The 17,662-nt window shown below is 35.2% G+C and overlaps 1 protein-coding gene across 1 annotated transcript; it reads right to left on the bottom strand.

Moving 5' to 3' along the window:
• Nucleotides 1–3,995: 3,995 nt before the first annotated feature.
• On the bottom strand, nt 3,996–16,801 carry LOC132559111 (RUS family member 1-like). Its single transcript, XM_060223723.1, has 14 exons — nt 16,645–16,801; nt 15,949–16,026; nt 15,041–15,155; nt 14,547–14,625; nt 13,712–13,817; nt 13,110–13,211; nt 12,648–12,718; nt 11,991–12,175; nt 11,647–11,704; nt 7,844–7,917; nt 7,138–7,247; nt 6,842–6,887; nt 5,153–5,337; nt 3,996–4,166 (listed from the first exon to the last, which is right to left on the bottom strand). Exons 1-13 carry the CDS (start codon nt 16,777–16,779, stop codon nt 5,165–5,167), a joined length of 1,332 nt encoding a protein of 443 aa, XP_060079706.1. The 5' UTR covers nt 16,780–16,801; the 3' UTR covers nt 3,996–4,166; nt 5,153–5,164.
• Between the last annotated feature and the right edge of the window lie 861 nt (nt 16,802–17,662).

Genomic DNA, 17,662 nt, shown 5'->3' with positions numbered 1-17,662 from the left:
ACAAATGTGCATAAATGTGTTATGCAATTAGATGTATGTGTCAAAGTGACTATGTATACTTTAATATAATGTGTTCATGTGTTTTACAACTGTTCATCCTTTACTGTGTGTTATGAGATTTCAAATAATTGCAAATTATAGAACTGTGTTAAGACCTTGTATGCAATGTTATAATTGTGAAGTCAATATTACTGGTTAGAATTACATTGTGCTTTTCTTGTGGCATTGAGTGAAAGATTTTAACTAAACATCTTATCATAAATGGTGTTATTTAAGGTACTTTTACATAACATTTTCAGTATATTTTCAATATATTGATGTTTTACCATACATTTTCAGTACATTGCTTTACATCTCATATATATTAACAATATAGAAAAAAAACCATGTTTTCCCAGTACCCAGTATACTACTATACATTTAAAAATTTTCAACATACAATTACACTACCAGGTATATTGCACATACATAATGTTTATCTTGGAAGATAGTTGTACTAACAGTATTAAACTCTGTTAAAAAATAACTCAAAAACTGATATCAACACCACAAAACTTGTCTATTGTTCTTATATCACACACTAAACATGTCTAGTGCTTGTTTGTCTTATACACAACACATCAAATATTTATATATCACAGTCACAACACAACACATCTAGTATTTATATATCACAGACACAACATAACATGTCTAGTATTTATCTAGCACAAACACAATACAACATGTCTAGTATTTAAGTCTTACAAACACAATATGTCTAGTATGTATGTATCACAGACACAACATGTCTAGTATTTATATATCATAGGCACAACAAAACATGTCTAGTATTTATATATAATAGGCACAACAAAACATGTCTATCTAGTATTTATATATAATTGGCACAACAAAACATGTCTAGTATTTATATATCATAGGCACAACAAAACATGTCTAGTATTTATATATCATAGGCACAACAAAACATGTGTCTATTTATATATCATAGGCACAACAAAACATGTCTAGTATTTATATATCATGAGGCACAACAAAACATGCCTAGTATTTATATATCATAGGCACAACAAAACATGTCTGGTATTTATATATCATAGGCACAACAAAACATGTCTAGTATTTATATATCATAGGCACAACAAAACATGTCTAGTATTTATATATCATAGGCACAACAAAACATGTCTAGTATTTATATATCATAGACACAACAAAACATGTCTAGTATTTATATATCATAGGCACAACAAAACATGTCTAGTATTTATATATCATAGGCACAACAAAACATGTCTAGTATTTATATATCATAGGCACAACAAAACATGTCTAGTATTTATATATCATAGGCACAACAAAACATGTCTAGTATTTATATATCATAGGCACAACAAAACATGTCTAGTATTTATATATCATAGGCACAACAAAACATGCCTAGTATTTATATATCATAGGCACAACAAAACATGTCTAGTATTTATATATCATAGGCACAACAAAACATGTCTAGTATTTATATATCATAGGCACAACAAAACATGTCTGGTATTTATATATCATAGGCACAACAAAACATGTCTGGTATTTATATATCATAGGCACAACAAAACATATCTAGTATCTATATAACAGAGTCCAAGATTACAAACTCATCGGAGCTATACCTATTAATCAGTCTGTGAATGCAAGGCCGTATGTAATGCTATTTAATGTACGATATTCTGTTCCATTACAGAAAAGCTAATGCATTTTACCGTTTGTTTTTACCTTAGATTTTAAACATCATTCCATGAATGTTTTTACTATAATAGCCATTCTTTATCTATATGATCCTGTGATGTGTATGAGAGTGTGTGTATCACTACTGCCTCAGTCTGCATGTGTGTGTGGGGTATACCAAATAGCTGTTTAAACTCTTGTTTTCCAAGACTGATAGGAAGTGTTTGTTACAACCTGTAGAACCTCATTCATCCCCAACATCCGTATCAGATTCTAAGCTGGCCAAACAACCTGAACGACATCAGTCAAAAAGGTAAAAAGGGTAATATGAAATACAATTTTTGTTGTTTCAGCACTGAACATGGTATATCTTTATCTTTACCATAATAGATATAACATTTCTGTAAAATGTAAAGCCATATTTCATTTATTAATCTATTAAAAATGTCTTTGATAGTTCCAATATTTTGACTTTTTCAATAAAAAAAATTGTTGTAGAAGATCTTTATAGACTAAACATAACGCATTTACAGTTTTCAATATTTTATTATATTTTTTGTTGACCTGAAGCTACTAAGAGTTATTGAATGTAAAAGTGATGGACCCCTTGCATCTAAACTCTTTTGTAACTTCTCTGTAATTTTTCTTAAGGCACATGTCTTTATTTAAAGGGTTGGGTCTGGTCTTGTAAGGGTCTACAGAGGCGGAGAAAGATTGTGCTTGAGAAGTGGTGAGCTTGATCTGTTTCCAATGTGAATTGTTTTTTCCTGCGCAAAGCTACTATTATTGAATATATGTACCAATGAATGCCTGCTCATTTGTGTATTCTATAGTAAGAATGTATAACTAAATTACATGAAAGTATAATCCAAAGTATGACTGTTTCAAACTTACTTGTGCATATGAGAACCACCGACTGTAAATCACCTGATTTTCCTGGGTCATTTTTTTCCATATCAGACATCTTATACACCAAGAATTTAGTATAAAATGCATGATAAAAGATTTATATAAAGAAGTGTTGGAAGAAATATTTGAAAAAAAAAAAAAAATATATCAATTTGCATGTGACAATCGTCGCAAATTAACGCGAAAAACTATCTCACGGAAAGCGAAGTGATTTACAGTTGTCATTGAGTAGATGTATGTGTATAACAGATGTGTAAATGAGTTATTAGATTGTATATTTATATGAACACACTACAGGAAGCATCAATAAATTGTTCATATATGAACTGAAATTGTGATTAATTTCCTGTTATTTCTATCTTTCCCATGAGCGCTATACAGTAATCCCATTTTGGACTGAAAACAGTTGTCCCATGCGGGACAGGACCTAGCTGTCCCATGTGGAACAGAATCTAGTTGTTCCTTGAGATACAGGACCTAAATGTTGAATGAGAGATGGGATTTAGATGTCAAACAATCTGGTTGTTCCATGTGGGACCCAACTGTTTAATGAGAGATAGGACCAAGATGTCCCAAGATCTGGTTTCTTACAAGAGACAGGACAAGCTATCACAAGAGGGACAGGAACAAGCTGTTCATATTTAGTATGAAAAACTATGTATTGCTATGGTGTAGTTTAGTGACCTTCAGAAAAGATAAATTTTAGGTCGTTTAGTACAAACTACATGAAAATAAAAAATAAAATAGAGCTTCAAGACAAAGTCAATATTGTACAAAGAAACATTTTAGACCACCTTACAGCTGCTGTTGATCAATCCTTCAAGTAAACAATCTTTATTAATGTTCAAGAACTTCAACAGGAATCTGTAATAACTTAATGAGCAGATTTAGTATGGGTCCTACTTATGCCTTTTTGAAGTTTGGTAAGATATTCAAGATGGCCACCATTTACAATGGATATCGATGATATTACTGTCAATATAACTGAGAAAACAATAGAATTTCAAGGACACCTACATTAGTTGGGCAGATTACCGTCTACCTTTTCACATACAATAGGGAAACTGAACTGCTTCAATGAAAGGAAAGTGTTCCCAGCCATCTATTGATCTATGGTCACTGTATACAATATACAAGTTTTTGTGTATATGATTATCTAGAATGTTTGGTTCACATGTTGTTTAGAGACAGACCAAAATCTGACACAGCTACATCCTAGACATCCCATGGTAAGCACCATGATCCCTTTGGGTTCTTTTGCTAGTCTCAGTTCAAATGAAGGATGATATCTTATTAAACAGATCGAACTCATTTTTTTTTTACATCAACTTTATTCAATTTTACAACCCAATCCAGATATGAATACTGAATCACTCTCTATCCAGTACAAAAATAAGTAATTTGATATTGTAAAATAATTGTCCTTTGGTTTATGGCACCTCTTTCCTTTGTTGTTATGGTAACAATGCCTTGTTGCTATGGTAACCAAATCCTTCTGCTGCCTAGACAGATGTTGTAATTCTGAAAGACTGAAAATGAATACCTGTATGATAAGAATGATCTACGTCAAAATAATAAGATATGTTCACACTTAAAATGACTTTAAGATAATGTAGAAAGGACACATCACATTAATCAGGAGAACAGTGATGAATTGGTGTAACATAAACCTGATGTCCTTGCACTATTTGCTTTGTCTGTGTCCCACCTGTCCTACTATCTACTACTCCTTCTTATCTGTGACCCTGTCACTGTCCCACCTGTCCTACTATCTACTACTCCTTCTTATCTGTGACCCTGTCTCTGTCCCACCTGTCCTACTATCTACAACTCCTTATCTGTGACCCTGTCTCTGTCCCACCTGTCCTACTATCTACAACTCCTTATCTGTGGCCCTGTCTCTGTCTCACCTGTCCTACTATCTACAACTCCTTATCTGTGACCCTGTTCTGTCCCACCTGTCCTACTATCTACAACTCCTTATCTGTGGCCCTGTCTCTGTCCCACCTGTCCTACTATCTACAACTCCTTATCTGTGACCCTGTCTCTGTCCCACCTGTCCTACTATCTACTACTCCTTCTTATCTGTGACCCTGTCTCTGTCCCACCTGTCCTACTATCTACAACTCCTTATCTGTGGCCCTGTCTCTGTCCCACCTGTCCTACTATCTACAACTCCTTATCTGTGACCCTGTCTCTGTCCCACCTGTCCTACTATCTACAACTCCTTCTTATCTGTGACCCTGTCTCTGTCCCACCTGTCCTATTATCTACTACTCCTTCTTATCTGTGACCCTGTCACTGTCCCACCTGTCCTATTATCTACTACTCCTTCTTTTCTGTGACCCTGTTTCTGTCCCACCTGTCCTACTATCTACTACTTCTTATCTGTGACCCTGTCTCTGTCCCACCTGTCCTACTATCTACAACTACTTCTTATCTGTGACCCTGTCTCTGTCCCACCTGTCCTACTATCTACAACTCCTTCTTATCTGTGACCCCATCCCTGTCGCACCTGTCCATGTAACTAGTACTCTTTTTTGTCTGTGACCCCATCAATGTCCCATTTGGCACGCCATTCATTGGCATTGAGCAGGACAGGATTCAAAACCCATTTCTGTTGTACTACTCCCTGACAGAAGGCCTCAATGGTTAAGTTTGTGTAGATCAAAGAGGCTGCTAATGCTCCATGTACATCACCTGAAAAGAAAATTATAAATACCTCTCAACCGAAATGTCTTACATGAAACAAGATCTGATGTATTTTTCAATCAAACAGCTGCGAAAGACTTGTAGTCTGTTCAGGTGGCTGTGGCAAGATCTAGTTTCTATATCTGGCTAAAATGCCCGTTCCTCAAAATAAGCCCACGTATTACATTTACCATACAAATAAGTTCCAATGTAGTCACACGCTGTTTCCTATTCCTGTAATTCTCCGATTCACCAAAACAACATAGTAAAAAAATATCTAGGACTACTTGAGACATTGTATAGTTTGATCAGATCCATCCAAATATCCAGGACTACTTGGGACATTGTATAGTTTGGATCAGATCCATCCAAATATCTAGGACTACTTGGGACATTGTATAGTTTGGATCAGATCCAGTCAAATATCCAGGACTACTTGGGACATTCTATAGTTTGGATCAGATCCAGTCAAATATCCAGGACTACTTGGGACATTGTATAGTTTGGATCAGATCCATCCAAATATCCAGGACTACTTGGGACATTGTATAGTTTGGATCAGATCCATCCAAATATCCAGGACTACTTGGGACATTGTATAGTTTGGATCAGATCCATCCAAAAATCCACGACTACTTGAGACATTGCGGGTTTGTGTGGATCAGATCCATCCAAGTGTTCTTGGCTACTTGAGTTATCATTACTTTTGCCTGGTTCTGAAATTGGATGGATTAATAGAATCTTTCACCTCCATTGACGTGAGATAGGGGTATCTTAACTCGAGGGGATAAATGATTAAGTTTGCAAACATGAGGCTTGTCGGGTGTTTTGTAACTCTACATTTTTTCACAAGGACTGAAGAATTATTTTTCTCTTACCCTGTCAGCTTTATTAGGTACTACTACTTTTAGGGTTTTAGTTGTCCCAATGTTCTGCAAAGTTGGCGTGATTTAATTATTGACATGATGTCTTACCACTCTTCTGACAGAGGAATCCCCCTGTCTCAAGCCAGTTTGGTAGGACAAGAAAATCTCACACCATTAACAGATCATGGATACATCTGTCTTAAATGAGACAGGTATTGAGAATCACATGTGTTACCCAGGGTTAGATTTTTCTGCCTGGTACATATTTGGCACCAAGTGACCTCATGGTTAATTTGACATCGTATTCAATGGTCTTTCTGACGTATAACCAAAAAGGGAGGTAATCCAATCAAAGAAAATGGATATGAAACTAGTTCAGGAAGCAACATTAACAAAGTATGTATGAGAATTAGAATCCTTTACTCTTATATCATCAAAAAGAATTTATCTCATTCTTGAGGTGACATTTTGTAACATCTCATTTTCGGCTTCACCTCAAAAGATTTTTTGTAATCCTTTGACTGATATAAAAAAATTCCAAACACATACAGGTAACAGTTTCTATAAATCCATAAATTTCTGATTGTTCAGGTAACTTTCTTACATACTCTTTCCTTCCCTCTGTGTTTTACAGGAAAACCACTAACCATTTTCTAAAGCTTTCACAACAGGGGCCAGGGAGGAATGAAGTGTCTGAAATTTATACAAAATGTATTTCCTTAGTTGTATGGTACTAAATCAGATTTCAGGAATTACCAGAACAGCAATCCAAACACTTCTTATCATCAAACTCTACCTAAGTAATGACTATACATAATCATACATCACATCTGTGCAAAAAAAAAAAAAAAATTAACAAAATAGTCCCTTTTTTCACACATGAGACAAAAACAATATGGTATTGAAAAATAAGCTCCAGCTTTTCAACAAGAATTCTACTCACTTTGTTTTTATAAAGATTTTCATACACATAATTGATGACCTCTGCTTGATAGCAACTCTGCAACTGATCTGACGTAGTAGCACGGTCTGACAGAGCTATACAGATTTCTCCTGTAACAGATACAGAAAACAATATGAAATAAGAAAGGTAGAACGTTTGTTTTGCTTACATTGAATACTCAGCAATAACATACATGAAAACGTGGATTTATCTATAACTATACCCCAACATAATAATTTAGAAATAAAAATCTGCAATAAGCCAATGTTCAGTAGGAAACTCATGCCTGAGCATCTATACTTTGGAATGAAACTAATGAAAATGAACAAAGGGATAGTGTAAAATATATTTTTCATGAAAAAACATTTTGTTGACATATGGTGTCGTGGTTAATATGCACTTACAAAATCCATTAGAGATAAGATAAGTATTCTTTGAAATTTTTTTGTCTCAAGGACATGAATTTGTTAAGAGTACACATGGAACCTGACAGAAATAAAATCCATGTGAAAATGAATACTTTTAAGGGTTAAGTATAACTCTGTATTAGAAATGAGACGTCATCTTACTCCCACCGTCTAAAGCATTGTATATGATTCTCATGCTTGTAGTGTGTAGTTACATAGAATGTTATAAGGTTACCAAGATTCATTAAACTGCTAAAATCTAGGAAGGGAAATCTGTAATTTCTGTGATGAATTTTCACCTTTTTTAATATTAAGACCCAGAAGATATGGTGTCCCCTTGTACAACATCAGCAGGGTCTGTAATTCCTTGGCACTGAAGCAAAAGAAAAGAGGACAATGCCTTAAATATGTAGAGCATTGTGAAAACTTTACTGTGTTTGTTTTGTTTAGGTCTATTCCAGTAAAATATCTATCTCACATCAGGGATCTGGGTTTTGTTTAGGTCTATTCCAGTAAAATATCTATCTCACCACAGGGCTCTGGGTTTTGTTTATGTCTATTCCAGTAAAACATCTATCCCACCCCAGGGCTCTGAGTTTTGTTTAGGTCTATTCCAGTAAAACATCTATCTCACCACAGGGCTCTGGGTTTTGTTTAGGTCTGTTCCAGTAAAATATCTATCTCACCACAGGGATCTGGGTTTTGTTTAGGTCTGTTCCAGTAAAATATCTATCTCACCACAGGGTTCTGGGTTTTGTTTAGGTCTATTCCAGTAAAATATCTATCTCACCACAGGGCTCTGGGTTTTGTTTAGGTCTATTCCAGTAAAATATCTATCTCACCACAGGGCTCTGGGTTTTGTTTATGTCTATTCCAGTAAAACATCTATCTCACCACAGGACTCTAGGTTTTGTTAAGGTCTATTCCAGTAAAACATCTATCTCACCACAGGACTCTAGGTTTTGTTAAGGTCTATTCCAGTAAAACAACTATATCACCACAGGACTCTAGGTTTTGTTTAGGTCTATTCCAGTAAAACATCTATCCCACCCCAGGGCTCTGGGTTTTGTTTATGTCTATTCTAGTAAAACATCTATCTCACCACAGGACTCTAGGTTTTGTTTAGGTCTATTCCAGTAAAACATCTATCCCACCCCAGGGCTCTGGGTTTTGTTTAGGTCTATTCCAGTAAAACATCTATCTCACCACAGGACTCTAGGTTTTGTTAAGGTCTATTCCAGTAAAACATCTATCTTATACCAGGGCTCTGGGTTTAGTTTAGGTCTGTTCCAGTAAAATACCTATCTCACCACAGGGATCTGGGTTTTGTTGAGGTCTGTTCCCGTAAAATACCTATCTCACCACAGGGATCTGAGTTTTGTTTAGGTCTGTTCCAGTAAAATACCTATCTCACCACAGGGATCTGGGTTTAGTTTAGGTCTGTTCCAGTAAAATACCTATCTCACCACAGGGATCTGGGTTTTGTTGAGGTCTGTTCCAGTAAAATACCTATCTCACCACAGGGATCTGGGTTTTGTTTAAGTCTGTTCCAGTAAAATACCTATCTCACCACAGGGATCTGGGTTTTGTTTAGGTCTGTTCCAGTAAAATACCTATCTCACCACAGGGATCTGGGTTTTGTTGAGGTCTGTTCCAGTAAAATACCTATCTCACCACAGGGATCTGGGTTTAGTTTAGGTCTGTTCCAGTAAAATACCTATCTCACCACAGGGATCTGGGTTTTGTTTAGGTCTGTTCCAGTAAAATACCTATCTCACCACAGGGATCTGGGTTTTGTTGAGGTCTGTTCCAGTAAAATACCTATCTCACCACAGGACTCTAGGTTTTGTTGAGGTCTGTTCCAGTAAAATACCTATCTCACCACAGGGATCTGAGTTTTGTTTAGGTCTGTTCCAGTAAAATACCTATCTCACCACAGGGATCTGGGTTTAGTTTAGGTCTGTTCCAGTAAAATACCTATCTCACCACAGGGATCTGGGTTTTGTTTAGGTCTGTTCCAGTAAAATACCTATCTCACCACAGGACTCTAGGTTTTGTTTAGGTCTATTCCAGTAAAACATCTATCCCACCCCAGGGCTCTGGGTTTTGTTTAGGTCTATTCCAGTAAAACATCTATCTTATACCAGGGCTCTGGGTTTAGTTTAGGTCTGTTCCAGTAAAATACCTATCTCACCACAGGGATCTGAGTTTTGTTTAGGTCTGTTCCAGTAAAATACCTATCTCACCACAGGGATCTGGGTTTTGTTTAGGTCTGTTCCAGTAAAATACCTATCTCACCACAGGGATCTGAGTTTTGTTTAGGTCTGTTCCAGTAAAATACCTATCTCACCACAGGGATCTGGGTTTTGTTGAGGTCTGTTCCAGTAAAATACCTATCTCACCACAGGGATCTGGGTTTTGTTTAAGTCTGTTCCAGTAAAATACCTATCTCACCACAGGGATCTGGGTTTTGTTTAGGTCTGTTCCAGTAAAATACCTATCTCACCACAGGGATCTGGGTTTTGTTGAGGTCTGTTCCAGTAAAATACCTATCTCACCACAGGGATCTGGGTTTAGTTTAGGTCTGTTCCAGTAAAATACCTATCTCACCACAGGGATCTGGGTTTTGTTGAGGTCTGTTCCAGTAAAATACCTATCTCACCACAGGGATCTGGGTTTAGTTTAGGTCTGTTCCAGTAAAATACCTATCTCACCACAGGGATCTGGGTTTTGTTTAGGTCTGTTCCAGTAAAATACCTATCTCACCACAGGGATCTGGGTTTTGTTTAGGTCTGTTCCAGTAAAATACCTATCTCACCACAGGGATCTGGGTTTTGTTTAGGTCTGTTCCAGTAAAACATCTATCTCACCACAGGGCTCTGGGTTTTGTTTACGTCTATTCCAGTAAAACATCTATCCCACCCCAGGGCTCTGGGTTTTGTTAATGTCTATTCCAGTAAAACATCTATCTCACCACAGGACTCTAGGTTTTGTTAAGGTCTATTCCAGTAAAACATCTATCTCACCACAGGACTCTGGGTTTTGTTAAGGTCTATTCCAGTAAAACATCTATCTCACCACAGGACTCTAGGTTTTGTTAAGGTCTATTCCAGTAAAACATCTATCTCACCACAGGACTCTAGGTTTTGTTAAGGTCTATTCCAGTAAAACATCTATCTCACCACAGGACTCTAGGTTTTGTTAAGGTCTATTCCAGTAAAACATCTATCTCACCACAGGACTCTAGGTTTTGTTTAGGTCTGTTCCAGTAAAACATCTATCTCACCACAGGACTCTAGGTTTTGTTTAGGTCTGTTCCAGTAAAATACCTATCTCACCACAGGACTCTGGGTTTTGTTTAGGTCTGTTCCAGTAAAATACCTATCTCACCACAGGACTCTGGGTTTTGTTTAGGTCTGTTCCAGTAAAATACCTATCTCACCACAGGGATCTGGGTTTTGTTCATGGTTACCACCCATAAAATTTAACTAATAACTTTAATAGAAGTAATAGGCAGGAAGATGAGTAATATATATAATTTTGGAGACCTGGGGTCAAGTAGATGCTTTAATGGAATAGCCCTTACCATGCTTAACAAAACATCTTTCTAATAAGAATTTGTTTGATACTTGTACAATGTATTTGAATTTTCACATTAGAAATAGTAAGTTAAGTGTATCGTTTATTTTACAAAATTCAAGATTATTATTTTTCTTTAAGAAAATTGAATGTCATGATAAATGAAAATCAGAAATTATTAACATGAAGTGATAACAAACTACCTGTAAACAATATTGAGATTTTAACTCAAAATTTATTGAAAATGAAAAGATATTAAAAAGAACAAACTGAAATAGCACCATCGACTGTTAGAGGATGCTGCATGGGATATAAATTATCATACAATTATTGACATACTACCTTGTCCAGTTGTAGATCCCTATAAATGAACTGGTACCACTTAAAACATTTTAGGATTGGTCATTAATCATATCGATGCCAAAATTCTTTTGTCACACAATTTCTTACGCATAATGAAAGCTTTTGAAAATTAAGAAAAAACATGTTGTATATATGGTAAGTATGCAGCATAAATACTTACCTAGTGCATAGCTTACCAACAGAACAACCAAGGATAATTTCTAATTTTCTTCGTGTTCCTGGAAATACCGAAAGAAAAAAGAAAAAAATACACTAGTATCCACGCAAATATGACAAATAAGCCTATCCTTCTCTATGATTAGTTACAGAGTACTGCAGGTTAAATGTAGTATTTTTAACTTACTTACATTTACTGTCAGCTTGACAATACATTCTTCATGTAGTCCTTTATTTCCAGTAAGTTTACGTTTTTCTTTAATGTGTTCTGATCTGTATTATATTTTCAATATATTTCAAATTGGTTACATGATAAATAGATAATTATGAAATGCAAAAGTAACTTACTAAATACTACAGGCTCTAAGCGATTGGTATGCTGTATACTTGGAATGTGGGAGCAGTCAAGAAGTTCTTTCACAATCAGATTCAATCTTGATTGGTTCATGGTTTCCATGACAACACACTTTACAGCAGAGTAATTTGCATAAAGATGTAAACAGGTGAAAATTATATACAGGAACCAAATGAGTCTGTGAAAAAAAGGTAAAATGGAAAAAAACACTGTATACTTCGAGATCTTAATTCAGGCCTTGAAAGTCTTTTTCAAGGCTCATCAGAAAGCCAAATAAGTAGGACTATTCTTATTTCATAAATCAACAGCCTTGTAACAGTGTTTATCTGTGAATATTTATCATAACATTAGGTAATGGTAAATTTGAAAATCAGAAAGATCTTTCATTTATGATGATCCACAATTCACTGAGATGAAACTTGAACACAATAAACATCAAAAGATGTTTCATTTTTTTTTATGTTGTTATCATTTTGACAGTATCGTACACGAATCGTATTTGATATGGGAAGGCATTAGCTTATATACGGGCACAAGTCTAAGCATGACTTTTTTAAGAATGTCTTGTTCTTGTGTATAGTGTGCATCATGTCCTTGAAAAAAAAATCTTTAAAAAGTGTACATTTTACATGCAAATTCAGGGTACTTACGATTGTTTGCCGGTAACTAGAGGGATGAGAGCCAGATTACATATCAAAGCTGCTAGATTAACCAGTGTCTCCTGTGTGGGAAAGTAAACAGTATCACATATTGCTTCTAGTTATATACTTGTATGAAATTTCACATTTACATGTAATCAATGTAAAATACTCAAAATTTACTTCACATTATGTGATGTATGTTTTGAATTTAGTATGTGTTGTACTATTCTATCATTTCATGCTTTTGACACTGGAAATATTAAACCATGCACGTCTCTTACAGCTCATAACTCACGAATTTAATGTAATTTCTAGATCTGTGTATGCAAAATCATCTATTTGCAAATATGTCTGAAAAGGTAAGTTTGCAAAATAAACTATTCCCAAAATCTAAGTGATTTACAATATTTCTGGCATGAAAATATGACGTGTGAACAGGATTTGATTTTACTGTGACATTGTACATCTTACCTGGCTTCCATCTTTCGCTGATACGTCAGCCATATTGTTTCTTCTGGCCTGGTGCTGAGTCAAAGCCGCTCTGGTGGCGCCACCTGCCACACCTACGACTGACTGATGTGGAAACCAGAAAAGAATAACAATGTTATGTCAAAAATACTTCTGCGTAGTTACTTTCCGATCATGCATGGCAACACTTGTATTTCATAAGAAATATTTTGTCTGCAAACAGTTTCTTCGTGATTGTATTCAATATCTTTACCAAAGTGTTTGGAGTGCATGTTTTATTTGAAATATTTCCCACACTGATGGCCATAATTTTACCTACCAGACTGGTACAAATTCTATCACTCAAAAAGATGTTTACAATTACAACATCTGTACGTAACTATTAAATAAATGTGCACAACACTATTTGGATAAGATTCACTTCACCTTTAGGAAAATCTACACCTCACTTTTGTGAAACAAGAGTGACACACCATTTGGAACATGTGCATCTCAATTTTTTAGAACATGTATATCACATCATCTGGAACACCATATCATTTGGAACAACATATCAGTTGGAACACTATATCATTTGGAACACCATACCATGTACCTTGACTTACCTTACATACCCCAGCTGTACACACCAAAGGTGTAAAGATCCCTGGGAAGTTTGGGGCCAGAATCTCTATACAGATAGCTAGATCATTCAAGATGTCAGCAAATAACCTGAAATAAAACTCTCAGAGTTACATTACATTTCCCATCCTAACCATGGATCTGGAGCAGTATAAAGGGCAAGCAATCACACCTTTCTTTCTTTTTTAAATGGCATTTAACTACAGTGTATGAATTTTTAAAACTTTACTAGAAAAGAATTATCAGCTTTAACAAAACTCAAATATGTCCTTGAATGTGGTGTTTTATTTTCAATTAATTATGCTGTTCCTTAGTGACAAACAGAAGATACCTGTATATAAAGTATGAGAATCAACAATTAGAACCTATGCTGTCAATTCCAATATGACTATCCATTGGTCAGTTTGTTTTTAAAGTCAATATTGTCCCCATCATGCATACCTGAGAACTAAGGGGAATGTTTATATATTGAAGACAGGAGCAACATACAAGAGAAGGCTGATTTGATCGTAGGCTGAAACAGCAGTTGGGGTGGCACAGGGATAACACACTTGCCTTCCCCTAGATGTCAGGGGTTTGATTTTTGGCATGACATGAAAAAGTATGTGGTCACCTACCAGACCACATGGGTCATTCCTGGGTACTCTGGTTTCTTTCCATAATAAGATTTCTTACGCATTTCTATCCAGGACAACAAAATTGATCAATATAAGCTAACATTGTTGTTTTGCAATTGTTGTAAAAAAGTAAGTATATGCTTTTTTATATCAATGTGATACTTTAATATCAATAACAGCCAGTGAGAGTGTTTCTATTTACCTCCATCGTTTAGAGTTGCAGTCTAAGCTAGATCCACGCAGCCAAGCAAAAACAATCCTCCCAAGCATACCTGTACCGTCTAGAAAAAGGGAAAAAATCAGATGTAAGCATGGCAAGCATACCCAATTTCTCTCCGTAAATAAACTAGATAAGCTACAATAAAACAAAAAAATAAAAATAAAACTTTTGTAATAAAATCCATACCCTATCATCATTACTTCTCTCCTATAACAGCAGATGTCATACCCATGAATTTAATTAACATGTATGACTAACTTCATGTCTATATTCTGGAACTAGGTACAATGATTCCATCAACAGGTTAAAGTTCACTTGTCAACGGTCAGCCTCATTTTTTGACAAAAATATTTACCATAAGACAAAGATTTAATGGACTTTTGATATAAAGAACAATCTCTACTGCAAAAATAATTTGCAATTATCACATGACCTAGATGTAGAGAAAAGAAAGTTTTGTTGTTAGAAAGTTTAACCTTTCAGAATCCAAGTCATAGTTGCAGCCAGGACAGTTGCGTTTTCATCACCGACCCCCACACCTTTCAACACAGCCTGAGCTGCCAGCGTTCCTGTGATACTGCTGGCAAATGCCTGTAAACAACAATAAAGACAAACAATGCCACAAAGCTATTATCATTGAACAAACTGAAAAAAGTACTGGTTTATTACGGGTGTAGTATGATAAAAATTTAAAAAAAAATAAAAGATAAAATATAAAAACTACAATGTTGGGGGAAATGACAATGGGGCAAGGTGTCTTACTTTACAAAGGATATGTTATTTTCTATTTGCACTATTTTCTTAACAATTAACTTTTTTCACCAAATATTTTTCAAATTACCCTGATTCATTCTTGTCAACACAAAAATAACCAAAAAACATGGCAGGAGCTGAGATATTTATGACAGGACATGGGGCTTCACATTATGGTTAAGAGAAACAATTCATAATTCATTCTTGTAAACACATAAATAACCAAATATACATCTGGGATAGGGAACTTTAAGATGGGACAAAAAAATTGAAATGGACATTTGATTTCATGGATAATTATAGTTTAATAAATCCATTCATACTAATTTAACAGTTCATGGCCTCATAGAAGCATTGGTTAAGAGAACTCATGAAAGTAGCGAAAATCAATACAAGACAAAAATTGATGATTTTCAGCAATAAATATGATATGTCTGTGTAATTAAGATTATGTTTTACAATTGGAATATTAAAATCTAAGAGATATACATTTGTTTTCACATTTCTGAAAAAGAGTATATCTTTCATATTTGTCAATTGTTAACCTGTTTCTTATCCCTCCTTCCATTGACAAATCCCGTAGTACAACATACATGTATAGTAATATCTTTAGATTTAATGAGATAAATACCTGTATGGTATCCCATATTTGATACTCCAGGTAATCTTGGCTCACACTCTCTGGATAACCTTGTGGCAGAAACACTGACTGTAAAATATAAAGCATCATTCCTACTACACTTTATTCATACAATTACAAAATATTACATTTCATATTCTCCAGTAACAATGCATGCATTTTTAATTTCAATTTTGTCAATATAAATATTTTGTTACTAACTGAGAAATAACGTCTATGTAGATTTCTTCTCTAATTCACTCTGTAGTATAAGAGCAGAATCACTCGAGTTCTGGAAGGGGCATAACTCTGTAAAGGGGAGATAACTCAACCTTATATAGATTATGCATAAGGGTCATAGCCAGCAAGTATCATTGAAATAAATTCAGTAGTATAAGAGAAGTAGCCTGTATATCGTTGCATCTACAGACGTCGGTGGTGGGAGGGAGTTTTATCAACTCTATGTGTATATGAGGTCCCTGTTCCCAGTGTTGGCAAATAAAACGTGCATGTAAACTTATTTTATATATCATTTATCAAGATATGGTCAAAGGCTTGAATATAAGATTTTTAAAAAGTTCAATGTTGAGTATATCAAAACCTTTTAAATAAAGAATCCACTTGATCTATCCTGTTTTCCTCTCCAAATCAATATTTATAAATACAAGACACGTGGATATCTATTTTTAGACCTTACTAAGTGCTTACCCTGAAAAAGTGAGAGAATGTCGTGCCGGTTGGAGATTGGTCAACCACCACTAATCGTCCATCGTCTGTCGACACATAATTCTTCTTAACACGAGACGATCCATAACCTTCCCTGCATAACACTTTGTCACCCATAATCGTTTAACCACTCTGACAAACCTTTCCAAATAGCTTATGTACATCCGTTAATAAACGGTACGTGTAATAAATATAACGTTAGGTGGCGCAATGATATCCACTTCCTGTGAAATGAAAAGTGAAAGTAGAAAAAAATTAATAAATTGCATTATCACAATAGTATTAGATAGATTTTGTGCTCTCACAAACTAAACTCTGTCAACAAAATCATCTGATTTATATTTTGTGTATGTCTTAAACCTTATACCCGACCGTTTATGAGCAAGACAAGTTTTTTTTTATTTTAATCTTTGAAATGTTTTACTCCAGTTGGGAAAAGAAGCGTTCTCGCAACTCGGTAAAAATTCTCCGTCTGCTGAAGTTTATCGCTGCGAAAATTTGTATTTCATGTCGGTAAGACATTGTTGATACAGACGAATATTTACCTCTTTACACGTAAATGCTTTCACTGAACGGGGGTTGGGAGGGTTTATGGGTTAGGTGAGATAGCATACACACAAAAAATGAAACAAAATAATCAAACGTGTTCCCTGGATATTCCTTTTTAAGCGGCCGTATGACGAGAGGAAGAAATGTTATCAGGATACGTTACGAAAGATTCACGTTTGTTTGTTACATGCAGATGCTTCTATTGTGATATGAATCTTGACATGTTTGATGCTTGTTGGTTCTGTTGTTTTATACCTTGTTCTCATATGAGAAAGTGACATTACTTTTTAGATTGACCGAGATATACATGGCTGGTGACGTAATAAAGCATAATATGCTTACTTTTACGGAATAACTGGTCTTATTCTCCTCGTGCAAGTCCATGTTAATCTTATCTTTGTTTATGTTTATGTTTTGTCCTATTGTTATTGAATATGAGTCTAAATTTAGA

The sequence above is a fragment of the Ylistrum balloti genome, unplaced genomic scaffold (genome assembly GCF_031769215.1).
Source record: "Ylistrum balloti isolate Yb309-2 unplaced genomic scaffold, AGI_CSIRO_Ybal_v1 Utg370856, whole genome shotgun sequence".
Classification (NCBI taxonomy): domain Eukaryota; kingdom Metazoa; phylum Mollusca; class Bivalvia; order Pectinida; family Pectinidae; genus Ylistrum; species Ylistrum balloti.
The sequence above is the reverse complement of the archived record's forward strand: the minus strand, read 5'-3'. Positions and strand labels throughout refer to the sequence as shown.